General features: G+C 45.5%; 2 protein-coding genes across 2 annotated transcripts in view; both read left to right on the forward strand.

The window, feature by feature from the left end:
* The window catches only part of LOC137416068 (E3 ubiquitin-protein ligase TRIM11-like), a 126,626-nt gene extending 123,146 nt beyond the window's left edge, over window positions 1-3,480 (forward strand). Inside the window, exon 9 of the mRNA XM_068101596.2 lies at window positions 2,158-3,480. Coding sequence (XP_067957697.2) covers window positions 2,158-2,678 — 521 coding nt within the window. The 3' untranslated portion in view covers window positions 2,679-3,480. The remainder of the gene's footprint in view (window positions 1-2,157) is intronic.
* A 21,197-nt stretch (window positions 3,481-24,677) lies between these two features.
* LOC137416027 (E3 ubiquitin-protein ligase TRIM21-like) overlaps window positions 24,678-27,227 on the forward strand; it is a 77,111-nt gene continuing 74,561 nt past the window's right edge. Inside the window, exons 1-2 of the mRNA XM_068101555.2 lie at window positions 24,678-25,339; window positions 25,953-26,048. Coding sequence (XP_067957656.2) covers window positions 24,716-25,339; window positions 25,953-26,048 — 720 coding nt within the window. The 5' untranslated portion in view covers window positions 24,678-24,715. The remainder of the gene's footprint in view (window positions 25,340-25,952; window positions 26,049-27,227) is intronic.

Consider the following 27,227-nt stretch of genomic DNA (forward strand, 5'->3'; position numbering starts at 1 on the left):
TCTCCATTAGTAAAATAGGCTATTTCGTTTTCCCAATTTCAGCTTTAGTCTCCAGCATTCTCAGGTTTGGACTCCCGCATAACATTCGCGTTCGCATAACATTCATTGTTCTCATTGTGACGATGTTGCTTTCTCGGGTGCCGCACAAACGGCTGCACCGATTGCTGCACGGCTGAACCGATCAAACTTAGTGACCTCGGACAAAGACCTTTTATAAGGATACGGGTTGAATCCCTGCTTGAGAGAATTCTAACCCATTTCAACTGAAGGAAACACATATCGGGAGTACATACGACATAGCGATTGTGAACACGATTATCGATCACGATTCACAATCACGATCATCACCATCATAGTGTATCGATCACTGTGGGACATTTGGTGAATTATAGTAAGATACTGTTTAGATTTTGATGATTTGCGTGTGATATGATTTAACGGATGTTTATATGAATCGTTTAAAATAAAAAAAGCCTTCAATTTCTGATATTTTACCTTTTCATTTGGGCCTCTGAATTGAAGCCCCGCCCATAGGGTGGGTACCGTTGCTAGTAATAATAAAATGTTTGTTCTATAGTCCAAACTATTTGAGTATATGTTTAAAGTTTTACGAACTCATAGACAGTACTTTGGAAAACACAGTATGCTTTGTAATTTTAATTATTGCGCTCCAAGTTTGGAGCCTGTCATGCAACAGGGATTTGGCCTTCATTTCCCCAAGATAAGAGTTACAAACGGCGGGAAGCTTTTCCGAGCAGGCAGGTTCCTCCAGTAACCATTTGCACACGGGCACGCCCTGCGAGAATTCGTCAGTTGCACAGATTTCAAACTTGTCCAAAGCTCTCAGACAAATAAAATAGAATACACTTAACGCTGATTAATATATGTATTTATGAAGCTTAAGTACACAATTAAAACTTAAGTGTTTGCCACATCAGGTGGAGGCTCAAAGAAATCCACTTAACTTACACAAATTACGTACGCAATTAATTTCCTTCCACAACAACAACCTTCCTCATAAATCTCTTGACTTATCAAAACGTCAGGCTTTCACTTCCTTGGTTTTTTTTGTATACTTAGTCGAGGCTCGAATTGGAGCTAACACATAGAACATACAATAAAGGGAGCGGTAGACAAGAGGATGAGGGAGAGGGAAGTACAATAACAGCAGGGAACAGGGACATCAGGAGATCTGTGGAAGAGAGAGGGCTGGGGCAGGGTATGTGGGATAAACAAGATGGACACGACATAGTTCATTCTTAGCTCACCTGTAACGAAGTTCAGGGGAGCTTATGCGATGGCGCATCGTCAGTCCGTCTGTCCGTCCGTAAACACTTGAAACTTCTTCTCCAAAACCGCTGATGGGATTGCGACCAAATTTGGCACAACTGATATTTGTTGTGTTGTGGCTGAAGTTTGTTCACGGCATTAAAAAAATTGTGGTGGAAGTGTGTTTACCGGGCGGACAAAGTGGGTCCAGGTCTGACCCTCAAAAATAGGTATTTGCTTTCTTCTCTGAAACTACCTCAGGACCCCCTCAGGGCCAGGTTTTTTTTTTAACGCCGTGAACAAACTTTGGTACATCACGGGTGGTGGAGGTTGTGGTCAGGTTTCATCGAAATTGTGTGTGTAGTTTCAGAGAAGAAAGCAAATATCTATAATGGGGGGGGGGGGGGGGGTGAGGGGGTCCATCTGTCTGTCTCCTCCATAACTTCAAAACCATGAAATCAAGTGATCCCAAACTTTGCATGCATACCTCTCCATCTCCAATGGATTGCGTGAATGAAAATTGGATGTTTGGATGTTTTTGAAGATCATTTACGCAAACAGGCTTACCTTTGGTCAGCCTGCATTCAGGTCTGGTATACATTTGCTACTTGTTGCCACTTTTGCTGGTAAATAAATAATTAAAAGGTCAGTCATGGAGGGGAAAAGTGCATATAATTAATTATTTAATTAAAATGTCCGTCATGGAGATGGAAAGGTGCATATAAATAAATAATGTAAGTTGTTGGTAGTGAAGTAAGTAAATACAAACAATTGCAATAAAAGTTTTTTGTGTTAAATGTGATTCACAAAGTTTATAAAAGAGATTAATGTGTTTGTGTTTCTGTCCATTTGTCTAACAATGTCCGCAACCCTGTGTCGTGTCTGCAGATGGACGGACCCCGAGACTGGACCCAAACTCTGTACATCCATTGATCGAGATCTCCCGGGATCTCAGGACGGCGACTCGAACCAGGACTGAAAATCGGTACCCGGAACACCCTGATCGGTTTGATTTTCGGCCACAAGTTGTTTCCTCTGAGAGTTTCTCCTCGGGTCGTCATTACTGGGAGGTCGATGTGACGTCGAGTAGCTCGTGGAGAATGGGAATCTGTTTAAATTCCATGGGGAGGAAAGGGGGAGAGGTGGGGTTGGGAGAGAATCCCGAGTCTTGGTGTTTGTTGAAATGTTTTAAGAAATACTCCGCACATCACAACAATCAAAAGATCGACCTGTCCTTGTCGGGGAGTCCTGAACGGTTTGGGTTCTTCTTGGATTGCGAGGCGGGAGAGTTGACGTGTTTCGGGGACTCGCGGGTCCTGCATGTGTTCAGGGGGAACTTCCTGGACCCCGTTAAAGCCGCTATTGGGGTTTATGGTTTTGATGATTACATCCGGTTTTCCTCTTTTTGATGATGAGCTCACCTGGAACGTAGTTCCGGGGAGCTTATGCGATGGCACGTTGTCAGTCCATAAACACTTGCAACTTCTTCTCCAAAACCGCTGATGGGATTGCGACCAAACTTGGCACAAATGATATTTGTTGTGTTGTGACTAAAGTTTGTTCACGGCATTTAAAAAAAAGAAATCAAAGTCTAAGGGGGTTTACCAGGGGTCAAAGTGGATCCAGGTTTGACTACCCCAAAATATGAATTTGCTTTTTCCTCTGAAACTACACAGACTCTTTCGATGAAACTTGACCACAACCTTCATCACCCATGACGTACCGAAGTTTGTTCACGGCATTTAAAAAAAACTCAGGGTCTAAGGTGGTCTATTGGGGGGAGGTTCCCCCCTGAAGTAGGTATTTGCTCTTTTCCCTGAAACTTCACACACAATTTCAATGAAACTTGACGACAACCTTCATCACCCGTGATGTACCAATGTTTGTTCAAGGCATGAGAAAATTTGGGGAATGGGGGGGGGGGGGTCCACTGGGAGGTTGCCCTCCTCCCTCCAATAAAGGTCTTTTTTTGTTTGTTTGTTTAAAGTCTCATGATTATGTTCGTATGATTCGACATGCTGCCCTGTCTTTTGGAAACAATTCAAATTGGTTTAAAATACCTTTAGTCAGTGTAATATACTGCTTTATTCTACCAGGTGAGCACCCAAGGGTATTGCCTCTATTTTTTATTTTTTATTTTTATTTTGTCTTCGTTTTCATCACGAACTGAAGGTTATTTTGGGTTTAAATCAATAAAATCATTTACTTGTTCATGCCGATGTGATTATTGATACATGTTTATATTATAATAACGCTTATCTATCTATAATTCCACTAATCTCTGTCTGTGTGTGTGTGTGTATGCAACCGCTGTTTCTCGACAACCACGGGTCCGATATACTTTAAACTTGCCAGGTATATTGCTGGGGACCCGAGGATGTGCCTTTTCAAGGTTTCATATTAATCGGACAAGTACTTACCGAGCTATGTCCAAAAAACGATTCAACCAATCAGAGAGCAGCGAGCTATCGCATGTGCCGAACGTGGCGAACACACTCTGCCTCGGACGGCACATTTGAGAGCGTATTCATTTATTTCACGTTGGCAAACTATGTTGCCGCTATGTTGGCGTTAAACTATGTTTTAAAACTAATTAAAACTAATTTGCGATTCTTTCGCTTTCCTGTGCGTTGGTGCACGCTATGGCGATTTCTTTACCAAACTCCGGAAGCCGTTCGCTTTGGACCAAACCATTTCATGTAAATAGAGGGGGGGGGGATTGTCACCGTACTCGCAAGCCGTTCGCTTTGGACCAAACCATTTCATGTAAATAGAGGGGGGGGATATAATTTTAGATATATATTGTTACAGATACGACTTTGATGGTATGGTGGGCCGAGCGGGATGGCCGCCGTATCCGTACAAGTTACCCGATTGTGCCCGAATGTTAACTAATCGCGCTACGCTGGCTCAATAGGAAAGAGAAGACACCCGGCTGGGTTACAATCACACAATACGACACCAGGGGTTCAGTTCTCAAGACCTCCGGAGGAGGTTATATTAAGGCGGAAAAGGTTAGATTACAGGGACAAGAGGGAAACATAGGAAGGTGGGCACTTAGACACAACCTTATATTAACCCTAGACAGACCACAGATAAACGGGACAACGCTGACTCACACGGGATTTGATGGCAAGGAAAGCGGCAGTCGATGGCTCAGGTGCACCTGGCTCAGGGACAGAATCACGTACGGTGGTGTCCAGCAGATGCGGGGAGGTCGCTCAGCGCTCGTGGGTCGCGACTTTGGTGGAGATGCCGGGGAGGTCGCTCAGCGCTCGGGAGGGTGGCGTCTTGTCCTTCCAAGCTCGGGGCGCATCTGACGTCACGTCCGGCGCGGGGCCGCGTATATCCGGCGGGGAGTGACACGCCCTCGGCTCGTTAGCGCCGCCCCAGATGGCATCGGCCCATGGCTTCTCATTGGGTGCGGGGGTTACCGGCTCCGCCCTTGACGAGGGGCCGACAGGGAGCCCCTTCGTGGTAACCCCGTGGAGCGCGTGGTCAATGGCGGCTAACCGAGCCGGAAGGAGGACGCCCACTCCCCATGCCGTCACCGCGCCGCCCCCCTCTTTTGTTGTTGTTGTTGTTGTTGGCGCTTCTTCATGGGGAAGAGATGCGGAGAGGTATGGGGAGGTCCTAAACTTCCTAACAGGTGCCATATCATCACATTCTGGTGCAACGAAGAGTCATAATTAATGGAAACAAGTCCTTAACTGACATAGATTAAGAATAACTAGCAAGATGTCCTATAATTGTCTACGTGTGGTGCGGGGGACCTGGGCACGACATTTAATGGGGGAATGAAGGGGAAGATCGGCTCTAATGGGTGTTGTTTACAGACAATGGGACTAGGGAATGGGGTAAGGGGAGAGTTGGGGAGTATCGGAGAAGATAGGGGAATATTTACAAGCGGATATGGAGGTCAAATTCCATATTCGCAACATTGCACCCTTCTCTACCCTCGGGGCGTCCCGACCCGATAAATTTTTACCTACTTTAGTGTGGCACGCAATGTAGTTCCCTCTACTATTAACTCTACCCTGAGTGCGACAGTTTTATAGATATTCACAAATGAGTAAATATGTCCCCCTGCGACGTTGCACCCTTCTCCTCACAGAAACACACCCACAGGATAACCGAATCCGGAAAGAATTCTCAAACTAAACATACAGCCGGTAGGGAGCATTATTTACAAGACTACGCTGATATCTACACTACGATCCAGGACCTGTCTTTGGAGGAACACATGCAGATGTTATGCATAGAGAGAGCGCGCTTGCCAACATCGATACACCAACCCACGAGTGCTCTGTGGCCGACGGCCTTTAATAACGTGCAGAGCACCCTTCCCGCGCATCAAAAGCACCACCCCACCACCAATCGGTGCAGTCACCATTGTTCATTGGAATAAAAATAAATTCGACAACCCCTAACCCTGCAGGTGTCTCTTGCTCTTCTTGTGGTGCACTTGGTGTTAATTATTAGTGGTTCACCTGTATGGCATAGGTGCCCCGTTGACCCATAGGTCCATCCCCGGGTGGTGCTTGGCCGCAAAAGAACTACGGTCCATTGTGGGTGGCCACCAACATTGCGGTCCATATGGTGTATCGATCCAGGCAACAAGCAGCGAAAGTGCAGGCCCACAACTGCGTCGCCAGCACCTCTCTCTCCTCTCTCTCTACCCCAAAGCCAGATCCTCGGAGGTGGGAGACAAAAACAAGACAAGTGAGCAAGGTGGTAAGGGCGCAAAAGTGCACGCAATGCAAGGTGATGCACACTGGGGGCACATGGGAACCAGGTGAGACAGGTACGTTCCTACCGTACGCCCCCCCCACCAGGTAACCTACATGGCCCCTCCCTTACCCCTTACTGTATCAACAAAACACAACACTACCCATAAACATCTACTTTACAAATCCACAAACATCCCTACTGTCTTCCCCGTTCCTCCCACATACCAAATTCGTCTTCTCTCCCTCCTAACCAATCAAATTTGCCATTTTCAACTCCCATCAAAATTTGCCATTTTCAACTCAACATCAAAATTTGCCATCACCAATTCATCATCAGTCCCTCCTAGGGAGGGAGAGATGGAATCACCCCAATGTCTCATCCACGTCGTGATGCGTCTCACAAATCCAACAGCAATTCTCATTTCTGCAACACAAACAAAGAAAACACAGGTGTGGAGTCATCATCATCACCACAGGTAAGTGGCTGCGTATGGTGCGACAGGTTCATCAATCCTAACTATTTCCTAAATGACTTTAACAACTTTACACTACCCGGGGTCTTTCTCCGGCCAACCCATTGGCCCTCTTACACTATGGGTTCTAAAAACCAATTCCCATTGGCCAAACTGTGGTGCTCTTCAATTTGGGGTCTCACTCCCCCGATTCATCTCCCGGTGCCCTCGTACAATTTCTGGGCTGTGGCGTGTACCTCTCCCAGTGGGTCTACCCACCTGCACCCCTCCACCACTGCAGTTGCCTCCGAGCTTACCTGCTCCTTACCCTAACCTAACTACCAGGGGAAGGCCCTCTGGCTCTCTCCCCACTCCGTGCCCTCTCTGGCACTGGGCTGCCCGATCCACACCCGGGATCCTCAGGCACCCACTCACAACTACCGGCTCCCAGAGCCCACCTGCGGCCTCACCTGGCCGACATCCTCACAGTGGTGGAGTGCCCAACCAACTACACACACTAACAGGCTACACGCCCAGCCATTTCCACAACACTAATGCACCCATTCACAACACCATTCTGCAACCGCACCACAAATGCCAATATCCAACCACAATTTACCTGCACCCTCTACCTAACACTTACACTACCCGCCCCGGGTGCTCGTGAAAGGGGTCCACTCTTCCCCCATCCACACCTTCGCACCATGCACACCACTCCGTACCACTCACTCCAACTCTCTCCACACACCTGTACCTGCACACCTGTGCTCTCACACCTGGTGCCACCTGCACCCTTCTCTCCCCAAGCGCATTCGCGCTGATCCACACACTCACTACTCATACACTGCTCCACACACCTGTCCAGTTGCACACCTGTGCAATCACACCTGTTCAATTCTCACAAACACGGCATCATCTCAGCTAACTACTCCCTTCTGAAACTTGCGCTTCCCAGTCGTCCCTTTAAACTATTGCGCTCCCTCGTCATTATCATCCATACTAATCTACCTGCGTCCCCACTACAGGTATCAGTCACTAACTAACCTTAACGTTACCTAAGGTCATCTTCTCTAGATCCCTACACACAATATCCTAACCCACCCGGGCTAGTTTTCACTGCCATACACCCCATAAGCTATTGCTCCTTTGCCCCACCTGTGAGGGATGGTGGATTTGCCATCCCACCACATCGGGGGTCTCTCACTACCAATTTTGCACATCAAATTTCAACAAATTAAAAATTTGGCCAATCACTGCCCATCATCTGCCAATCACTACTGCCAATCCCTTGCCAATCATCAAATTTTGTTTTTCTCTAATTTTGGGTCCAAAACACTAACCTCATCACCCAGTCGACTCACTACTGCCTCTCGGTGCGCCAATTCCTGTCCAAAGCCCGGCTTCGTAAAGCCAAGCAATGGATGCTGGTTGTTTTGTGCCTGCGGCTGGATGCGTCCGGCATTCGGGACAGGGACGGGGGCTTACCCGGGCCGAGATCCCACGCATCACCTCGGCGTGGAGCCATCCAATGTCCCGATCTCGACCTGCCGGCACGTCTCCACAAAACGTGGTCGCCATGACGACCCTTCCTATCCAGCTGCCCGCTCCACCTAGTGGAGCCTGGACGCGGCCGTTCAAAGCGAGGCCCGGCACGCACCGAGGGCCCGCTTCGGCTATAAGTCGTTCTCAACTCTACCCCATCTAACGTCGATGCTTCACCTGGACGCTTACATCCCGCAGCCCGTTCCTTGCTCACACATCCAGCCGTTTCCATGCCCCTCGTACCGTTCCTTACACACCCAGGTACACCCATTCCACTCACCGCCTTGGTCACACACCTGACCACCGAACACTTTGGCACACACTCGTTGGTAGCACACCTCACCAATACACCTCTTCGCGCCCCCTCCTCGGTCACCTCCTCTGTGACAATCACAGGTGTGCTCTCATTCGCACACCCAACCACGTGCCTCACCACCAACTCCAGCGTGCATTCCCACTCACGCTCTACCATTCCAGGTGTGCATCCTTCCATCCCAGGTGTACATCCTCGCTCACCTGTCACAACTAACTCACGCTCCTTGTCACTCTCACTACTTTCACCTCCATTCTTGACAGCGCACTCACCCTTACTCTTGACAGCGCAGTCTTTCCCCATGCACCTGTCCGTCACACACCTTTCTCGCGCACACTCTCCCGTTACACCCTCTGTAACACTCACCACAGGTGGACACTCTTCCTTACTTCTGACAGCGCACTCTTTCCTCATGCACCTGTCCGTCACACACCTTCCTCGCGCACACTCTCCCGTTACACCCTCTGTAACACTCACCACAGCTGTGCATTCTTCCTTGCCTTTGACAGCGCACTCTTTCCCCATGCACCTGTCCATCACACACCTTCCTCGCGCACACTCTCCCGTCACACCCTCTGTAACACTCACCACAGGTGTGCATTCTTCCTTGCCTTTGACAGCGCACTCTTTCCCCATGCACCTGTCCGTCACACACCTTCCTCGCGCACACTCTCCCGTCACATCCTCTGTAACACTCACCACACCGCGCTTCCATGTGCCCCCTCGCACACGCGCTACGACCGACTCACTCTCGCCAGCACACTCACTCCTTGGCACGCACTTTTTCCTCACACACCCCAGAGTCGGACTTTCTCGCACACCTCCTCTTTCGCACACCAGACCTGTCGCACACTTCACCAGTGGCCTCTCACGAACACCCGGGTCTATCTCGACCCCCAAGCTTCTTAAATCCCCTGGCGCATCATACGCACGACCATATTGGTCACCACTTACACCGGGTCCTCTTCCTCTTCGCTTCTCCTCCATCACCTGCGAATCCCTCATCCGGTTAACGAGCACATCACGATCCAAACACAGACTTTGGACCAATTCTTTTATCTCCTCCTTTATCTCCTTCTTATCCCCTCTCCGTCGCTTCTTAATTTCGCTCATCCCTTCTTCCACTTCTTCTAATTTGTGCTTCACCTCTTTTATTCCCCGGTACGTCTCCTCAAGCTCATCCTCTAAGGCTACCTTGACCGTTTCCAGGTGCGTCCTCACCTGCCGGTCCTTCGTCTCCATTACCTCTATCACCTCGTCCAACCTCGTTGTCAGTCCCTCACGTACCATCTGACATTCCCTCTTTGTCGCTATCAAGTCGTTTTTAATTTCTTTTTGTGTCGCCTTTAAACCTCCTAATACCGCAGTGTTCCTTTGAACCTGCTCCACTAACTCCGTCTGTCCCACCGTCAGCTGCTCCACCTCCTGCGTCAGGTCCTCTATGCCCCCTTGTAACTTTACAGTCCCCTTTCTCACCTCTTTCTCCATGCGCTCCTTACAGTGCCTCACCTCCTCGCGCACTCCTCCGACCTCCTCACTCACTCCTCTTCTGATCTCCTCTCCCATCACTTGCATCTCCTGCCCAGATGCCACCCTCATCTGCTCCATTTCCTCCCTGTGAGCATCCAGTTTGGTTTCTACCCCCATTCTGACCCCCTCTATCTGCTGCTCCATTTGTTTAACTTCCCTTTCCGCTTGGTCCCTCATGTCCCTCAATTTGCCTTCCATACTGTTTTCTAACCCCTCTAACCCTTTTTGCATCCCTTCCATTTGATTCTCTTGAGCGGCCATTCTGTTTTCTACCCCCATTAACCCATTTCTCACCTCTTTTATCCCGTTGTCTAACCCCTCAAAATTATTGTCTAACTTCCCAAATTTCTTGTCTAACTCCTCAAAATTATTGTCTATCTTCCCAAATTTCTTGTCTAACTCCTCAAAATTATTGTCTAACCCCTCACTGGTACCCCTCGCTTCGTCCCTCATTACCCCCATTTGCTCACTCTGAGCCCTCGCTTCGTCCCTCATTACCCCCATTTGGCCCTCTATTCGTTCCATAAGGGCCCTCATTTGCAACATAAAAAGGTTCGGATCCACCAGGGGCGCTGCCACGGTCACGGGCGCGGTGACCAGCGAGGCGCCATTTTGCGCGTCTGCTACCCTCGCTGCTTCGCTCTCCTCACGTCCCTCAATTTGGTCCTGGACCGACCCTGCCTCACTCTCCCCTACCGGACCCCAGCTGTCTTGATCCGCCATAGCGCGACTTTCAAAATTCGGGTTTTTATTATTTTTTTTTTTTTTGTAAAACACAATCAAATTTCGCTGTTATAATTTCGAGCGCGTAAACGCGCTCCGGGTCCAATCTCACTCCTCGACACCAATTGTTACTGATACGACTTTGATGGTATGGTGGGCCGAGCGGGATGGCCGCCGTATCCGTACAAGTTACCCGATTGTGCCCGAATGTTAACTAATCGCGCTACGCTGGCTCAATAGGAAAGAGAAGACACCCGGCTGGGTTACAATCACACAATACGACACCAGGGGTTCAGTTCTCAAGACCTCCGGAGGAGGTTATATTAAGGCGGAAAAGGTTAGATTACAGGGACAAGAGGGAAACATAGGAAGGTGGGCACTTAGACACAACCTTATATTAACCCTAGACAGACCACAGATAAACGGGACAACGCTGACTCACACGGGATTTGATGGCAAGGAAAGCGGCAGTCGATGGCTCAGGTGCACCTGGCTCAGGGACAGAATCACGTACGGTGGTGTCCAGCAGATGCGGGGAGGTCGCTCAGCGCTCGTGGGTCGCGACTTTGGTGGAGATGCCGGGGAGGTCGCTCAGCGCTCGGGAGGGTGGCGTCTTGTCCTTCCAAGCTCGGGGCGCATCTGACGTCACGTCCGGCGCGGGGCCGCGTATATCCGGCGGGGAGTGACACGCCCTCGGCTCGTTAGCGCCGCCCCAGATGGCATCGGCCCATGGCTTCTCATTGGGTGCGGGGGTTACCGGCTCCGCCCTTGACGAGGGGCCGACAGGGAGCCCCTTCGTGGTAACCCCGTGGAGCGCGTGGTCAATGGCGGCTAACCGAGCCGGAAGGAGGACGCCCACTCCCCATGCCGTCACCGCGCCGCCCCCCTCTTTTGTTGTTGTTGTTGTTGTTGGCGCTTCTTCATGGGGAAGAGATGCGGAGAGGTATGGGGAGGTCCTAAACTTCCTAACAGGTGCCATATCATCACATTCTGGTGCAACGAAGAGTCATAATTAATGGAAACAAGTCCTTAACTGACATAGATTAAGAATAACTAGCAAGATGTCCTATAATTGTCTACGTGTGGTGCGGGGGACCTGGGCACGACATTTAATGGGGGAATGAAGGGGAAGATCGGCTCTAATGGGTGTTGTTTACAGACAATGGGACTAGGGAATGGGGTAAGGGGAGAGTTGGGGAGTATCGGAGAAGATAGGGGAATATTTACAAGCGGATATGGAGGTCAAATTCCATATTCGCAACAATATATAGTACGGGCATGCCCTAGTATAATTAAATAAGTTCATTGTTTATCTTATTTGATGTTAAATGAACTTTAACCCGAACTCTACACTCTCCTCAACATACAATACGGATACTTCTTTGCCTCCGCCACCAGGTGACGAAACCAAAGGTGGATGGAGGTTATGTTTTCACCCCTGTCTGTCTGTCTGTCTGTCCGTCCGTTTGTGAACAAGATATCTCAAAAAGTTGTGCATGGATTCGGACGAAATTTGGCAGAGATGTATCATGTGTGACTATGATGAAATGATTAGATTTTGGTGAAGATCCGGATTCGGCTCCGACTGCTAGAATTTTAAAAGTGATTCTTCACCATTGCGAGATAGAGCCAAAAACGATAAATAGCAGGTTATCTCAAAAGGTTGTGGAAGGATTTGGATGAAACTTGGTGGACCAGTTGGGTGTGTGACGAGGACAAATAGATTGATTTTGGTGAAGATAGATTTTGATTTTTAGATTAAATAGATTTTAGATAGATTAAAAATAGATTTTGGTGAAGAATCAGAATGTGGATTCGGATGAGAATTAAAAAAATATTTAAGTGATTCTTCACCATTGAGTATTAGGGCTAAAATAACAAGCATTTTGAGTATTGCACTGCAATACATGTCTCCTACCGGCATTGGCGTCTACCGGCATTGTCCCTACGCGTGACGTCAAAATCCAAGATGGCCGCCACCATATATATGTCTGAACCTTGTGAGCGAAATAGCTTGAAAAATAAGCTAAGTACCAACTTCTAGTCTGGTGTGTGGGTGTATCTCGGCATCAGGAAGAATGCTATTGGAAATTGGGTCGCCACGTCAAAATCCAAGATGGCCACCGCCATGTATGTCTGACCCTTGACAGCGGAATATCTTGAAAAATAAGCGAAGTACCAACTTCTAATTTGGTGTATGGGTGTACCTCGGCATAAGGAAGAACGCTATTGAAAATTGGGTCGCCATTTTGGCTCGCCGAAAGTTTTTACACATTCCAATCAGAGGCATGACCTTGGACTCTGCAGAGCAGTTCTGAAACTTTTTTGAAGAGCGGGAAATGTAAATCCATTTGGTATTTTGGATTACCTCGAGGTTCCTTCATTCCCTGCAATCATATCTGGAGAGGTGGCATATATAGAGCCTCACAGCTCTGAAAACATCACAAAACACAAAATAATAGTAAGAAAATCGGGCTGCAATTATTAAAATAAGTACATCACGTTCTGTGAAACTGACTGTATTGGAGAACCTGCTCCCGTTCTGCGAGATTGCGTCATGGCGTTGTTTATGACATCACGGGTGGAAGCTTCTCCTCATTGGCTCGGGAGTTGCGCATATTACCTCGTCACGTTTATCAAGCAAAGCTGCTGCAGGAGGTGAGGTAACGTGTCTGCACTCGTGACCGGGTTTGGGAATGATCAAGTGATTAATGACTAATGAGAAATGTATAATGATTGTGTTTGTTGAGGGAAAATGTTTCAACATGAGAAATGGACAATGAGGAGGAGAGAAGGGGGAGCCATATCCACATTGGATTCACACGTGCGTTCATTTCGTCAAACATGGCGCCGATGATGGCGACTGAAGAAGAAGAATAGAATATCGGATCTGTGAACTCGAGCATCAAACTTATCATATTCCATCTTTATCCGTTTAGCTTGTTTCCGTTTTGAAATCTGTTCCGAGAGATTTTCCTTTTCTCCGGTTGAATTCGAACACTTGGTCCGTCAGATCCTCATTGAGATCCATGCTGGATCCATGGACTGAGGTGATCGTGTTGATGAGGGAGAAACCACCATCACTGATTGTATTCAATTTTAAGTGAACACATTGACGGACTCGAGTCGAGTCGAACGTGAAAGAACTGGATCGATTTACACGGATGATCAAGATTAAGGTAATTAATTATAGCTGATAATAGTTAATACTGAGATAATAATAATTAATAAACTCGATCTTGTAATAATCTTGTAATAATAATCTTGTAACTCGATCTTGTAATAAAAATAATAAACTTGTTAAAATAATTAATAAACTTGTAATATCTTCCGGGTGAAAGGTCTCTTCCAGCAGAAAGGTGAAGATTGCATGGATTTGGCGAATAATATCTTCACCGATAAATTTAATATGGCGGATATTAATGTGGAACGTGCTCATCGTGATGGATCTAAAATGAACGATGGATCTCAAATGGACGGTGGATCTCAAATGGATGGTGGATCTAAAATGGATGGTGGATCTCAAATGGATGGTGGATCTAAAATGGATGGTGGATCTAAAATGGATGGTGGATCTGAAATGGATGGTGGATCTCAAATGGATGGTGGATCTCAAATGGATGGTGGATCTAAAATGAACGATGGATCTAAATGAACGATGGATCTGAAATGGATGGTGGATCTAAAATGGACGGTGGATCTAAAATGGACGGTGGATCTAAAATGGACGGTGGATCTCAAATGGACGGTGGATCTCAAATGGACGGTGGATCTAAAATGGATGGTGGATCTCAAATGGATGGTGGATCTAAAATGGACGGTGGATCTCAAATGGATGGTGGATCTAAAATGGATGGTGGATCTAAAATGGATGGTGGATCTAAAATGGACGCCATCGCTGGTAAATGGAGGGAAGTATTGTTTCAATTCTGGTAAATGGGAGTGAAGGAAGTATCGATACATTGCTTGTAAATGGGCGTGAAGGAAGTATCGATTCATTGTTTGTAAATGGGCGTGAAGGATGTATCGATTCATTGCTTGTAAATGGGCGTGAAGGAAGTTCGATTCATTGCTTGTAAATGGGCGTGAAGGAGGTATTGATTCATTGCTGGTAAATCGAGGGAAGTATTGATATATTTTTTTGTATACAAATTCGAGTCTCGTGTAAGAGCAACACATCAACCAAAAAGTCGTAAACAGAAAACGCATAAAACATATAATAAAGGGAGTGGGAGGCAAGATGGGGAGAGAAAGGGAAGCACATCAAAAGTGGAGAACAGGGACATCGGTAGATCTGTGGGAGGGAGTGGGGGGAGGATTGATGGTGGGGGGGATATGGGAGGGGATGAACACTATAAAACAAATGGACACAACTAGGAGTTTCAGGAAAGAAAAACAGAATTTGAAGGCGGTGGATTTGGGGTGTTAACGGGGGTATAAAAGATCAATGTTTTGAAATGGGGGAAGATATGAGATTGTGATGAACAGCTGTTTGAAGACCTGGAGGGAGGAGAGGGATTGAAGAGAATGTGGGAGTCTGTTCCAGAGGCGGGAAAAAAAGAGGAACGAAAGAGTTGTAGGTGAGCAGAGAGTATTGATTTTGGCAGTTTCACCTCAAGAGGGCTGCTGACAGATCTTAAGCGTCCTGAAGGAATATTTGGGTCACAGAGCACACACAGAGCAGGGGGAGCTAAGTCCGGAGAGGAGTCTGCAGACGACGGAAAGACTGCCAATCTGCCTGCGGTGAGCGAGTGAAAGGCCCTCAGAATCAGCATCGTCACAGGAGATACCAATGATTCTAAAAGCGTTGGTTTCTACAGCGTGAAGCCGAGCTAGGTGTGAGGCAGGAGCACCAGCCCAAAGGGGGGAACAGTATTCCATCAAGCTGTGGATGAAAGCTTTCTATGTGGTGAGAAGCTCAGGTGTGCCAAGGAAGGACTTCGCACGACGACGGATGCCCAGTCGGCGACTGGCTTTGGAGGCCAGCTTGGAAATGTGGGTTTCCCAGGAAAGATCAAGGTAGATAGTGAGACCCAAAAGCTTGAGTGACAGAACTTCTTTGAGAGGATTAATTAATGAAGACCAGAAAAAGCACAGGGCCCAGAACACTGACTTGAGGAACTTCAGCCTGGACAGGAAGGGGAGATGAGAGAATTCCCTTTGGAGCCACACGTTGACTCTGACAGGAGAGGAAGTCCGCGGGCCATGAGTGGCGATTTCCATGGACACCATAAGAGGAGAGTTTGGTGAGCAGGGTGGGGTGCCACACTATATCGAAGGCACGAGATATGTCAAGAGAGACTGCTCTGATTTTCCTGTTTGGCGTTGAGGACCATCATTCATCTCTGGTAAATGGAGGGAAGGAAGTATTCATTCATCGCTGGTAAATGGAGTGAAGGAAGTATCGATTCTTTGCTGCTAAATGGAGTGAAGGAAGTATCGATTCATTGCTGCTAAATGGAGTGAAGGAAGTATCGATTCATTGCTGCTAAATGGAGTGAAGGAAGTATCGATTCATTGCTGCTAAATGGAGTGAAGGAAGTATCGATTCATTGCTGCTAAATGGAGTGAAGGAAGTATCGATTCATTGCTGCTAAATGGAGTGAAGGAAGTATCGATTCATCACCCCGAAGGTTTCTGGAGGCATGATGTTTTCGGTTTGCCCATTCGTCTGTCCGTACGGGCTAAACCTCGTTTTTCTCAGCAACCACATGTCCGATTCGAGATGAAACTTTCAGTGTCGGAGCGACACCTATGCAGAATGTTTTTGTGATAATTATGACGTCATACATCACGTGTTATGGCAGCCAACTTGGATTAAACGCAAATAATTGAAAAAATATTTCTCGGAAACTACTGATGGAAAAATGGAAAAATTTGAAATAATGATGGTGTACCAGCCATAGGGGAACAAAAGCATGATAATGATGACATCAGTGAAGTGGTATACCAGCCATAAATGTTTTAATAGAATTCCTTATCCTAAAAATCTGAAATTGCATGCACATGATCTATGACCCATTTGTATTGAAATATTAAATTTATGACGTCATAGGTCACATGGTTTGGCAGCCATATTGGATTTAACCTAAAACTCTCAAAAAACTTCTCCCAAACCACCAAATCGATTGACTCAAAACATTACACGTGTCATTGACTAGGCATGTCGATTAAATGTTGATCACAAAAATGACATTGGTTGCCAGATGGTGTGGCAGCCATATTGGATTTAAGGAAAATATTAAATAATTTTATCTGTGAAACCACCTACCCTATCGATGCAAAACTTTACAAATGTCATCGAACAGCATTGCTGGATAAAGTTTGAAAATTATGATGTCGATCACATGGTTTGGAATCCCGGGTTGATCCCGGTCGATCGCTGAATTAACACCAGGGGGGTTCACTCAGCCTGTCATCCTTCCGAGGTCGGCAAATTGAGTACCAGTTCACTGGCAATTCCCTGTTTATCGCAAGAGGCGACTAACAGGGTTGGCGGCAGGAAGGGCATCCGGCCGTAAAACATTGCTTCAAAAAGGGGACCACAGTGCCTGAAAAAGGCCAACCCCTGCTCTGCGGGGAAAAATGGCCTCTAAAGGTGGTTGTTTGTTTGTTTGATCACATGGTTTGGAAGCCATCTTGGAGAGAAAAATGAACCTCATCTGATCAGCACAAACTTCACAAACATGATTCCCTTCCCATTCATATGCAGAGTTTCTATTTTTGATGTCATGTGGTGTGGCAGCCATGTTAGCTTGAAGGCCGATATTTTTTAAAATCCCTTCTCTGAAACCGCTTCACCGATCGATGTGAAATCTGTCCCGTCGAGTGAACATGTGTTACTTGAAAAAGTTGAAAGGATTTTTTTTTATCAAACTTGTTTATTTTTTCGACATTGAACTAGGACATCTACCCCTCCTTCATGGGCAGGATCTATGAGGAGGCATATTGGCGACACAGTCACATTGCTCTAGTTACTGATGGGAGGCACCAGATTCATTTAATGAATTGAAACCCTCAGACGTTTTGGTTAATGAAGGCCATGAATTGCATCAAGAGAGATTATAAAAGCAAGCCTGGAGGAAGATATGGCCAATCTATAGCTGTATGCAAATTCAAAGTTGATCGCTCGTACAAAATCTATTTGTCATAAATAGAACCAATCATAAAACATAGTTATTAAAAGGCTGTTAGGGTAACAACATATTCTTGTACCACATTACAAAGTGTGTATCTACTCACCACCACTAATCGTCACTCCTACTCATCATCAGATTCATCCTAACCATACAGCACTTGTCCATGTGCCATATCTTTCACCTGATACTGGAACCCTGTTAATTTGGGTTTCTTACAATATGGTTCAAGGACAGTTTTTTTTTCAGATGGAACCTGCATTTTAATGTCTTCTTGTGGAGGTTTACAGTGAGAGGAAGAATTTATGAATCAGATGCTTGGTTAATGGCACAATCAATATTTTGAAAACAGATTTCCAACTCCATCGTAGAGTGGAGTGTACCACTACCTGATAATATCTGTGTTTTTGTCATCGTTATCCCACGCTATTCCAGTACACAGTGCAACCAGTTTGTTGATACCATCTGGCATGGCATTGCTTCTTTGGGATATGTTGGTAGCCAGGTCAGTTTCCAGGCTCTCAACCATGTGGTAGTTGACACAGTGACCAAAGCGATTGATAATTTCTATCACTTTCCTACTACCAATCGGACGTTGGAGACGAAGTCCCATTTACAGGTGTTTTGATGGCTTTGTTCGTCCTCTGGTTGTCACAAATACTACATCATCCGACACAGATTTGACCAGTCTTTCGATCCTCTCAGTTGTTGAAGGTACATTGGATCCTGTATACAGTACTCTGAAGAAGTCCAAAAGTGCAGGAGGAGTTTACCCTTGTCCTGCAATTTGCGTTTCTGCTGTTATTGGCTGTGGCAACTCTTCTTCATTACTCTGCATGTCAAAGATCAGTGATCTGAGGTGAAAGTCTGCTTCTTTCACTGACTTCATCAAAGTTGGCTCTGGGTACTGCTCTTTCCTCAATGAGAGCTGAATTGTGGATGACTATCCCATCTTTGTTTGAAAGTTTGATACTTCTCAAACCATCTAGTATTCTTTGAGAAATTTCTCACACACAGCTGGCGGGATATGTAGATTCATTCAAACTTGCCATTTATCGCTTGTGAAGTGATGGTAGTCGTTCAGCACCTTGGTTTTTCTCAAGGTAGTGTTTATGTGCAGCTTGAGAGCATCAAATGCTGCTTTGTGAAATATTGTTTTGCTGGAGATTTAGTGTGGTTTATGGCTACGCTTTATTGCATTTGCTTTATTGAGGTAATCTCTCCTACACGAATGATGATATTCAACCTCATTCGATATGAGGTTGATTCCAGCTAGCCGTGCAAGCATTGCATGATCCTGTAATGTACCAGCTGCATCCTTGATACTTTTTTCAGCTGGATTCATCTCAAGGTTCCCAAGGTTTTCACGTCTTCCTTGCCCACAAGATTTCGGATGTACACTACACAGTGCTCTGCAATATACAGAAAGCATGGTATTTTAGTACGATCACCAACAACATTCTACTTTCAGTCTTAATTATCTGGTGTACTGGAAAGAAAATTCGATATTAAATATGTTAGAACACCAATACCATCACATAAGCATCAGTAAAACACATGGTTGTAATGTATATGACTGCAGTGGGTCTTATTACCATACAAACAATAAATCTGAAAATTCGGAGGTGAATCTGGTCAAATTTGGTGTCGCTGTAGGCGCCTCCCAATTGTAAAAAGTCCAATATCTTGCTCTCTGGATGTCGTACAAAACATGTGGATGGTGTCTAATGTTTGTAGCTGAAAGATTCCAGTTCATTATAATATACCATAATCACTATTTAAGTTGAATAAATGCATTATAGACAAATAAAACATAGGGACAATACCCCGGGTGCTCACCTGGTAGAATAGACAGTATACTCCACTGACAAAAAGTATTTGAAACCAATTTCAATGGTTGCTAGAAGACAGGGCAGCATGTAGAATCATACTGACATAATCATAAGACTTGAAACAAACAAACAAAAAAATACCTATACTGGGGGGCAACCGCCACCCCTAACCCCGTATACCTCCTCAGACCCCAATTTTTCTAATGTTGTGAACAAACATTGATACATCATGGGTGAAGAAGGTTGTGGTGAAGTTTCATCGAAATTGCGTGTGTAGTTTTGGGGGTTAAACCTGGATCCACTTTGACCCCCGGTAGACCCCCTGAGACCCTGATCTTTTTTAAATGCCGTGAACAGACTTTAGTCACAACACAACAAATATCATTTGTGCCAAGTTTGGTCACAATCCCTTCAGCGGTTTCGGAGAAGTTGCCAGTGTTTACGGACTGACTGACGGACAACCCGCCATCGCATAAGCTCCCCTGAACTTCGTTCCAGGTGAGCTAAAAGGCAGCCAATACACATTATTCAAAAGTGTCACCAACAAAATTGGGGCATAGTCATTATTCAAAAGTGTCACCAACAAAATTGGGGCATAGTCACAAAAAACCTTATCAATCCTATTATATTGTGAATAGCAGGCAGTCCAGCATAGAAAATGCACCAGGAGATGACACTTGTTCATATGATACTGTACTTGTATGTATCAGCAAAGTTTTACAGCTTTCCAAGACAAAACTGTACAAAGCCGAAATACGATGTGACACAAAATCGTGATATTGCAGTTTGGGGGTATCCCACTTCATCACCCCACTTCAATTGTGGAAAAACGGCCAAGTAGATTTTTGTCGGAAATTGATTTTTGAATTCCACAGATATTTCTAACAGAGAAACAACCTTCAGACCTTTTGGTCAATTAAAGACAAGTAAACCCCCTGAGCTTTGGGATTACTATTAAAAGCGAACGCATCTGAGTTTTGGTCGGCAGTTGATTGGAGTCCTCCTCTTGCTGGTTATCAATCGATTGGAATCCCCCTCTTTATGGTCGCCGGTCGATTGGAATCCTCCTCTTGTTGGTGATTGGAATCCCCCTCTTTCCGGAATTGATGACTCGCATGCGACCCGACCCTCACTGCACGGCCTCGGTGTGGAGAGACAGATCAGACATGTGAGAGCTGCAAAGACCCGGGGTACCGGACCACGCAATCCTTGCCGAGGAAGGTTCCATCGTTCCACCTTGGCGATTCTGTCTCTAAACATACTTGTGGTATGAATGGTTATTTTCCGCGGTTAAGTTGACGAGGTTTCCTTGTCGTGGGTATTTTTGTATTGTATTGCAAATTCCGCCTGTACATAGTGCTCTCCCTCAAACCCATCTGTACCCCCTACCCCTCCCCACCCTCACCCCCACCTCCCCACCCTCACCCCCATTAATGTTCAGTGCATGTATAAAATGACTTGGACTGTGGTTCATTCGGTTTCTTCTGGCTGTTTCATCTGGTGGTTTCACCGATGCTGTTATAAAGGCACATTTATGATAGACTAGTGCGTGCCCGTACGTTTGTTCTCATCCGTTCGTCCGTTTGTTCTGCACGACGCCTTGCCTCGCGTTCAGTGTTGTCTGCCAAGCGAGCAGCTCGTTCTTCATCCGTTTGTTCTGCACGATGCCTTGTCACGCGTCCAGTGTTGTCTGCCAAGCGAGCAGCTCGTTCTTCATCCATTTCAGCTGCACGACGCCTTGTCACGTGCGTAGCGTCGCCTGTCAGGCGAGCAGCTCGTGCTTCGTCAGATTCCATTGCGTGTGCACGGCGCGCAGTTTCGTTCCTTCGCTGTCGTAAACGACGAATGGATTGGGGCATTGTGTGATACAATCGAGACAGTAAGTCGTCACTATCCCTACGTCCGGAAGTTACGTCCTCACTGTCCGGAAGTTCGCATATCGCAGTTACGATTAATCGCAAATTAGTTTTAATGGCCAATTCTTCAATTTCTCAAACCGCGAGGCAGAAACAACAAACACACGCGGTTCCTTCGCTGTAGCCTGACCGTACGTGCAAAGAAAAATTTAACCTTTCATTGTTCCTTCGGTCTTCGCTCTCGTCCTTCGCCGTTCCTTTGCCCTCGTCCTTCGCTGTTCCTTCGTTCACGTACAAAATGTATGTGTTTGCTAAATAAATGGCCATAACTTGGTAACCACTTGTCCGATTAATAGCAAACCTTGAAAAGGCACATCCTCAGGTCCCCAGAAATATATCTGGCAAGTTTCACTTAGATCGGACCAGTGGTTGTCGAGAAACAGTGGTCAAAGACACACAGACACACAGAGATTACTGGAATTATACAGACTAGGGCGTGCCCGTACGTGGGTGCAAAAAAACATGCGTGCAAACAACAACAACAAAAAAAAACTTTGAAACCACGTGGCAGTAACGACCACAGAACCCCCCCCCCCTCTATTTACATGAAATGGTTTGGTCCATTCGCAAAGCCAAAGCGAACGGCTTGCGAGTACGGTAGAACCCCCCCCCCCCCCCCCTCTATTTACATGAAATGGTTTGGTTCATTCGCAAAGGCAAAGCGAACGGCGAACGGCTAAATCGCCATAGCTCGGTAACTACTTCTCCGATTAATATGAAACCTTGAAAAGGCACATCCTCAGGTCCCCAGCAATATACCTGGCAAGTTTCAAGTATATCGGACCGGTAGTTGTCGAGAAACAGCGGTCACAGACAAACACACACACACACACACACACACACACACACACAGACACACAGAGATTACTGGAATTATAGATAGATAACACAGAAATATGTTAAAACGCTCCACTTTTCTGAAAAATATCACTCAGTTACTTCAGACTAACACTTCAGAACTTATTTTGTTTTGTAAACCACATGTGATCAATCGATTAGTAATGAATTTGAGATAATAGCTGAGAATCAGAATCGATTCCACGTGTAGAGAACCGCTGATGCCTACTAGTGACCGGAAACAATATGACAGTCGGAGCTTGGTAATTGATGGGTAAAGGACGACCAGCAATGCCACAATGAGCGCCTACTGGCAGTTTCAAGAACTACTCTTGGTAAGTCAACTATGTGGTCATGTTGAGATTGAGATGAGACTTAAATGACATTCCTCACATTCTGGTTGGTAGAATGTGCCGGTATGTAAAGTGCCGGATAACACAGCGTTTACTGTATCTTGCTGGCAGGTAGACTTCCTTCACGGTAATGTGCACCCCTTGATGTTCTACTTCCTGTACTTTTTTTGAGGCTGATATTCCTCGAATCAGTGCACTGGGATATCTCTCATTCCTGGACAATATCAGTGATCCCATTTTCTTTGGAAACACCTGTACTGTACCATCACTTTGTGGATGACTACTATTTGTCGTAAAGTATCACTCACCTATGTTAGGTTGCAACCGTTTTCCCCCAATGGGTGAAAATACAAAGCTGTTCATTCACCAAAAATGTGTCAATAAACTATTTAATCCGAACCCGAACTGTATGACACCCGAATCCGAACCCGAACTCTATTTACATGAAATGGTTTGGTCCATTCGCAAAGGCAAAGCGAACGGCGAACGGCTAAATCGCCATAGCTCGGTAACTACTTCTCCGATTAATATGAAACCTTGAAAAGGCACATCCTCAGGTCCCCAGCAATATACCTGGCAAGTTTCAAGTATATCGGACCGGTAGTTGTCGAGAAACAGCGGTCACAGACAAACACACACACACACACACAGACACACAGAGATTACTGGAATTATAGATAGTTAAGATCGTGTCACGTGATTAAGGCTTGATCAGCTCTGTTTAGGTCTGTCACGTGATTGCCTATCACCACGTGACACTTGTCTGATTTAAACACCCCCATCTGCATGTTAACGTGGCTTCAGACTTGAGTATCTGGCAGATGGTATTTGAAATGTGTGACCGTCACGGTCGTTTTGACACACTCGCTGGATTGAAACTGGGAAACTGGGAACGTCTGGTGACAAAGAGTAGAAAGAACCCGCTTTTCAACGAGCTACGAACAACAACTTTACACAGAAACTGAAAACATGTCATCCTGGACCTCAATCTTTTCATCTCTCCTCCCTCCTCATCCCCCCATATTAACCCTTCATTCCCTTTGTGTCCAAATGTTGTCCCACTGTTAGTATATTGTCCCTCTACCCTTTAGCACCTCCCTCTTCCATGAACCTCCATCTTGTGCAGATAACAAATAAATGCATTTCTCACTGAACCCTGATCTTCATCACTCAATTTCACAGAAATCTTCATCCATATTTATTTACTCCCAGCAGTTCAACTGTTACCCACAATCCCTCTGTTTTGCAATTCTCTCTTCCCATTAAAAGCGAGTGTTTCATGTTGATAATCCACCATGGCAAGGGGCACATCCTGTCGATATCGATGATCCTGGAACCTTTTCGATTACATCATTCTTCCTTTTTAATCCATTTGACGTACACACATGTCCTGTCCTGTTCCTGAGTGGGAGCAGCGTGGCTGTACAGCCACGCTGCTCCCACAGAGGGACCAAAGGTTCATCGTGATCTCTCTGGTTCACGCAGCACCGATGCACACAAATATCACCTCGTCTGTGAGATCATTTTCAGATGTACTGTTGGATTATTCTCATTTAATCACCATTTGCCTTCTGTCGACTATTTATCCATTTATTCCGAGGACCAAGGCAATCACACAAGCATGACAAGAAAACTCACATATTCAATCTCCACTCCCCCTGCATGTCGGGTTGAAATGTCCATTGTACCAATGTGATGATACCAGGTGTACCTTTTGAGCTTCGTTTTACTCACTCTCATTCAGTCATAGATCAGGTTGTGCACTCGTGAAATCACATTGTAATCTCTGTTTCTGTGTTTGTCGACACAAGTATATTGTCATGAGAAACCTGGCACTCCGTTCTGTTACCTGTATTTGTTATGATCTAGTGCATCTTCTGATTGGCTTCTTATCCAGATTGTAGTTTCATTTACTCAGAGTGTAAATAATAAAGAGCAATAACCCTGAATGATTTTTCAGAACCAAATTGTTATTTTTGTTAATATACTTGCTCTTTCATTAATTTGTTTTTTCTAATTTTCAATCTCCATTTGCAGGTTTCAATTAAATTCTGCTTCACACTCTTTTCTGACCCCAAGGAGATGGCTTCTTCTTCTTCTTCTTCTTCTTCTTCTGCATTTTCTGATATTGTAGATAGCTTGGACATACTCGCATGCCCAGTGTGCTTTGACCTCTACAAGGAGCCCGTCGCTTTGCCATGCGGCCACTCGTTTTGTCGTGTGTGTTTAGAGACATCCTGGGAGAACGGGGAAGAAGACAAATGTTGTGTTTGTCCAAATTGTTGTGAGGTTTTTCCACAAAAACCTAAACTCAAGGAGAATGTGATCATTGCCAACTTGGTGGAAAAGATGAATTTGAAAAAGAGAAAGTTTAGGTTGGGGGTTGACGTCCAAGATGCAGAAATTGGAGATGTGAAATCAGGGTGCAATGACAGTCACTGTGAGCTTTGTTATCGAGAGGCAGCCAAGAGGTGTGTACCTTGTGAGATCCTCTGCTGTGAGCAACACCTGAAGCTACATCAACAGAAAGGGCACAAACTGGTGGATCCTGGATTGAAGATTGAGGACTTAAGATGCACTGAACACGGAAAGCCAATCCTACTATACTGTAAGGATGATGGGAGCTTGATATGTGTCACGTGCACGTGTGGAAAACATCAGAACCACAACGTTGTTGGTGTGGAGATTGCTCATACTGAACTAAAGGTGAGTAAAACAGTGGAAAACAAAAAAGGCTATTGTTTGTATTGTATCCATATAATATTTTATATATGGAGGAGGCTTGTGTATCGGTCTGAACTTTATTTTAAAAAAAACTAAAAAAAAACTTTCCCATCCAATTTTAATAAGCATGTTATGTCATGGGAGCAAAATATTTCTCACAAATGTGAGATTTCTGGGAATGAGTGTCTCGTCAGAATTATTTACCATGTGCTGTTGTTGATCATTCATCTGTAGAAACCGTGAAGGGGAATGAATAATCTTTTTCAGGTGAACAACTGATACAAAAGTTGAAATTGTGACTTTTGCATCAACATAAGGGCTAAAGCCCACCAAAAGAAGTTTGTTTTGGAATAAGGAAGAATGTTTACGGCCTTGAGATACTCAATCTCCTAACTTGAATACGAAAGAAGGCTAAATAAAGATTAATAATCATGGAAATTTCATAAATGTAAAAAGGTGTTTTAATATAGCAGAAGTATGCACTTGCACCCCTCCTCACTCGCCCCCCTCTACTCAAACACACACACACATAATTCTGTCCCCTCATGTTCATGTTCACAATTCTTCACTTCTGTTGTTTCTTTATTTTGTGCAGGATGTTTTGGCTGCAAAGTATCCTCTTCTATCGGAGTCAATGCAGAGTGTTGCATCCCAACTACAGCAGGCTCAGGAAGAGGAACAGAAAACAGAGGTGGGGATCACCACGGAATGGAAGTTATTGGAAAAGGATCATGCCCCCACACCTTCCCCATTTAAAAAAAAGGAATTCATTCGAGGGAGGTGCTCACTCACTATGTTATGTTTCTCTTCTAATAAGTGATGGTTGTCTTGTGATGGGATGTACAATATAATTTTTTTTAGAAGTGAACTAACTCTGCAAACAAAATGAAGCAAGCAACAATTAATAAGTTAATTAATTTTATAAATAAACAAACAAACTAGAACGGTACTCGGTAGAGCGCATACCTCCGCCAGGCTGAACAGTTTATGATTTGTATCCCCATGACAGGCCGGATCTGGATTCGGTCCTGAACCAAAATCTAATAGACTTGTTCTTGTCACCAAATCAACTCGTTCACCAAGTTTCGTCATAATTCGTCTATAACGTTTTTTAATATCATGTTATATATCGCTTTTGGCCCGATCTCTCAATGGTGAAGAATCACTTCAAAATTAAATAATTCTTGTTCCCAAATGCATATTCAAATCTTCACCAAAACCGAATCGACTCTTCCTTGTCACACACCCAACCAGTCCACCAAGTTTCGTCCAAATCCGTCCACAACTTTTTTGAGATATCCTGCTATGTATAGTTTTTGTCCCCCGTCGCACAGCGGAGCGAAAGGGGGACTATGGTTTTCCCGTCCGTCCGTCCGTGCGTGTTTGCGTGCGTGCGTAAGCGAAGGACCGCATTCGAATTTGGTGTGTGGGTGCAACCCACGTCAAAATCCAAGATGGCCGCCGCCATGTATGTCTGATGCCATGTATGTCTGAACCTTGTGAGATGAATATCTTGAAAAATAAGTGAAGTACCAACTTCTAATCTGGTGTGTGGGTGTATCTAGGCACAATCAAGAACGCTGTTTAAAATTGGGTCGCCACGTCAAAATACAAGATGGCCGCCACCATATATATGTCTGAACCTTGTGAGCGAAATATCTCGAAAAATAAGCGAAGTACCAACTTCTAATCTGGTGTGTGGGTGTATCTAGGCACAAGGAAGAACGCTATTGAAAATTGGGTAGCCACGTCAAAATACAAGATGGCCGCCACCATATATATGTCTGAACCTTGTGAGTGAAATTTCTCGAAAAATAAGCGAAGTACCAACTTCTAATCTGGTGTGTGGGTGTATCTAGGCACAATCAAG

The sequence above is a fragment of the Myxine glutinosa genome, chromosome 1, assembly GCF_964187855.1.
Source record: "Myxine glutinosa chromosome 1, kmMyxGlut1.1, whole genome shotgun sequence".
Taxonomy (NCBI): Eukaryota; Metazoa; Chordata; class Myxini; order Myxiniformes; family Myxinidae; genus Myxine; species Myxine glutinosa.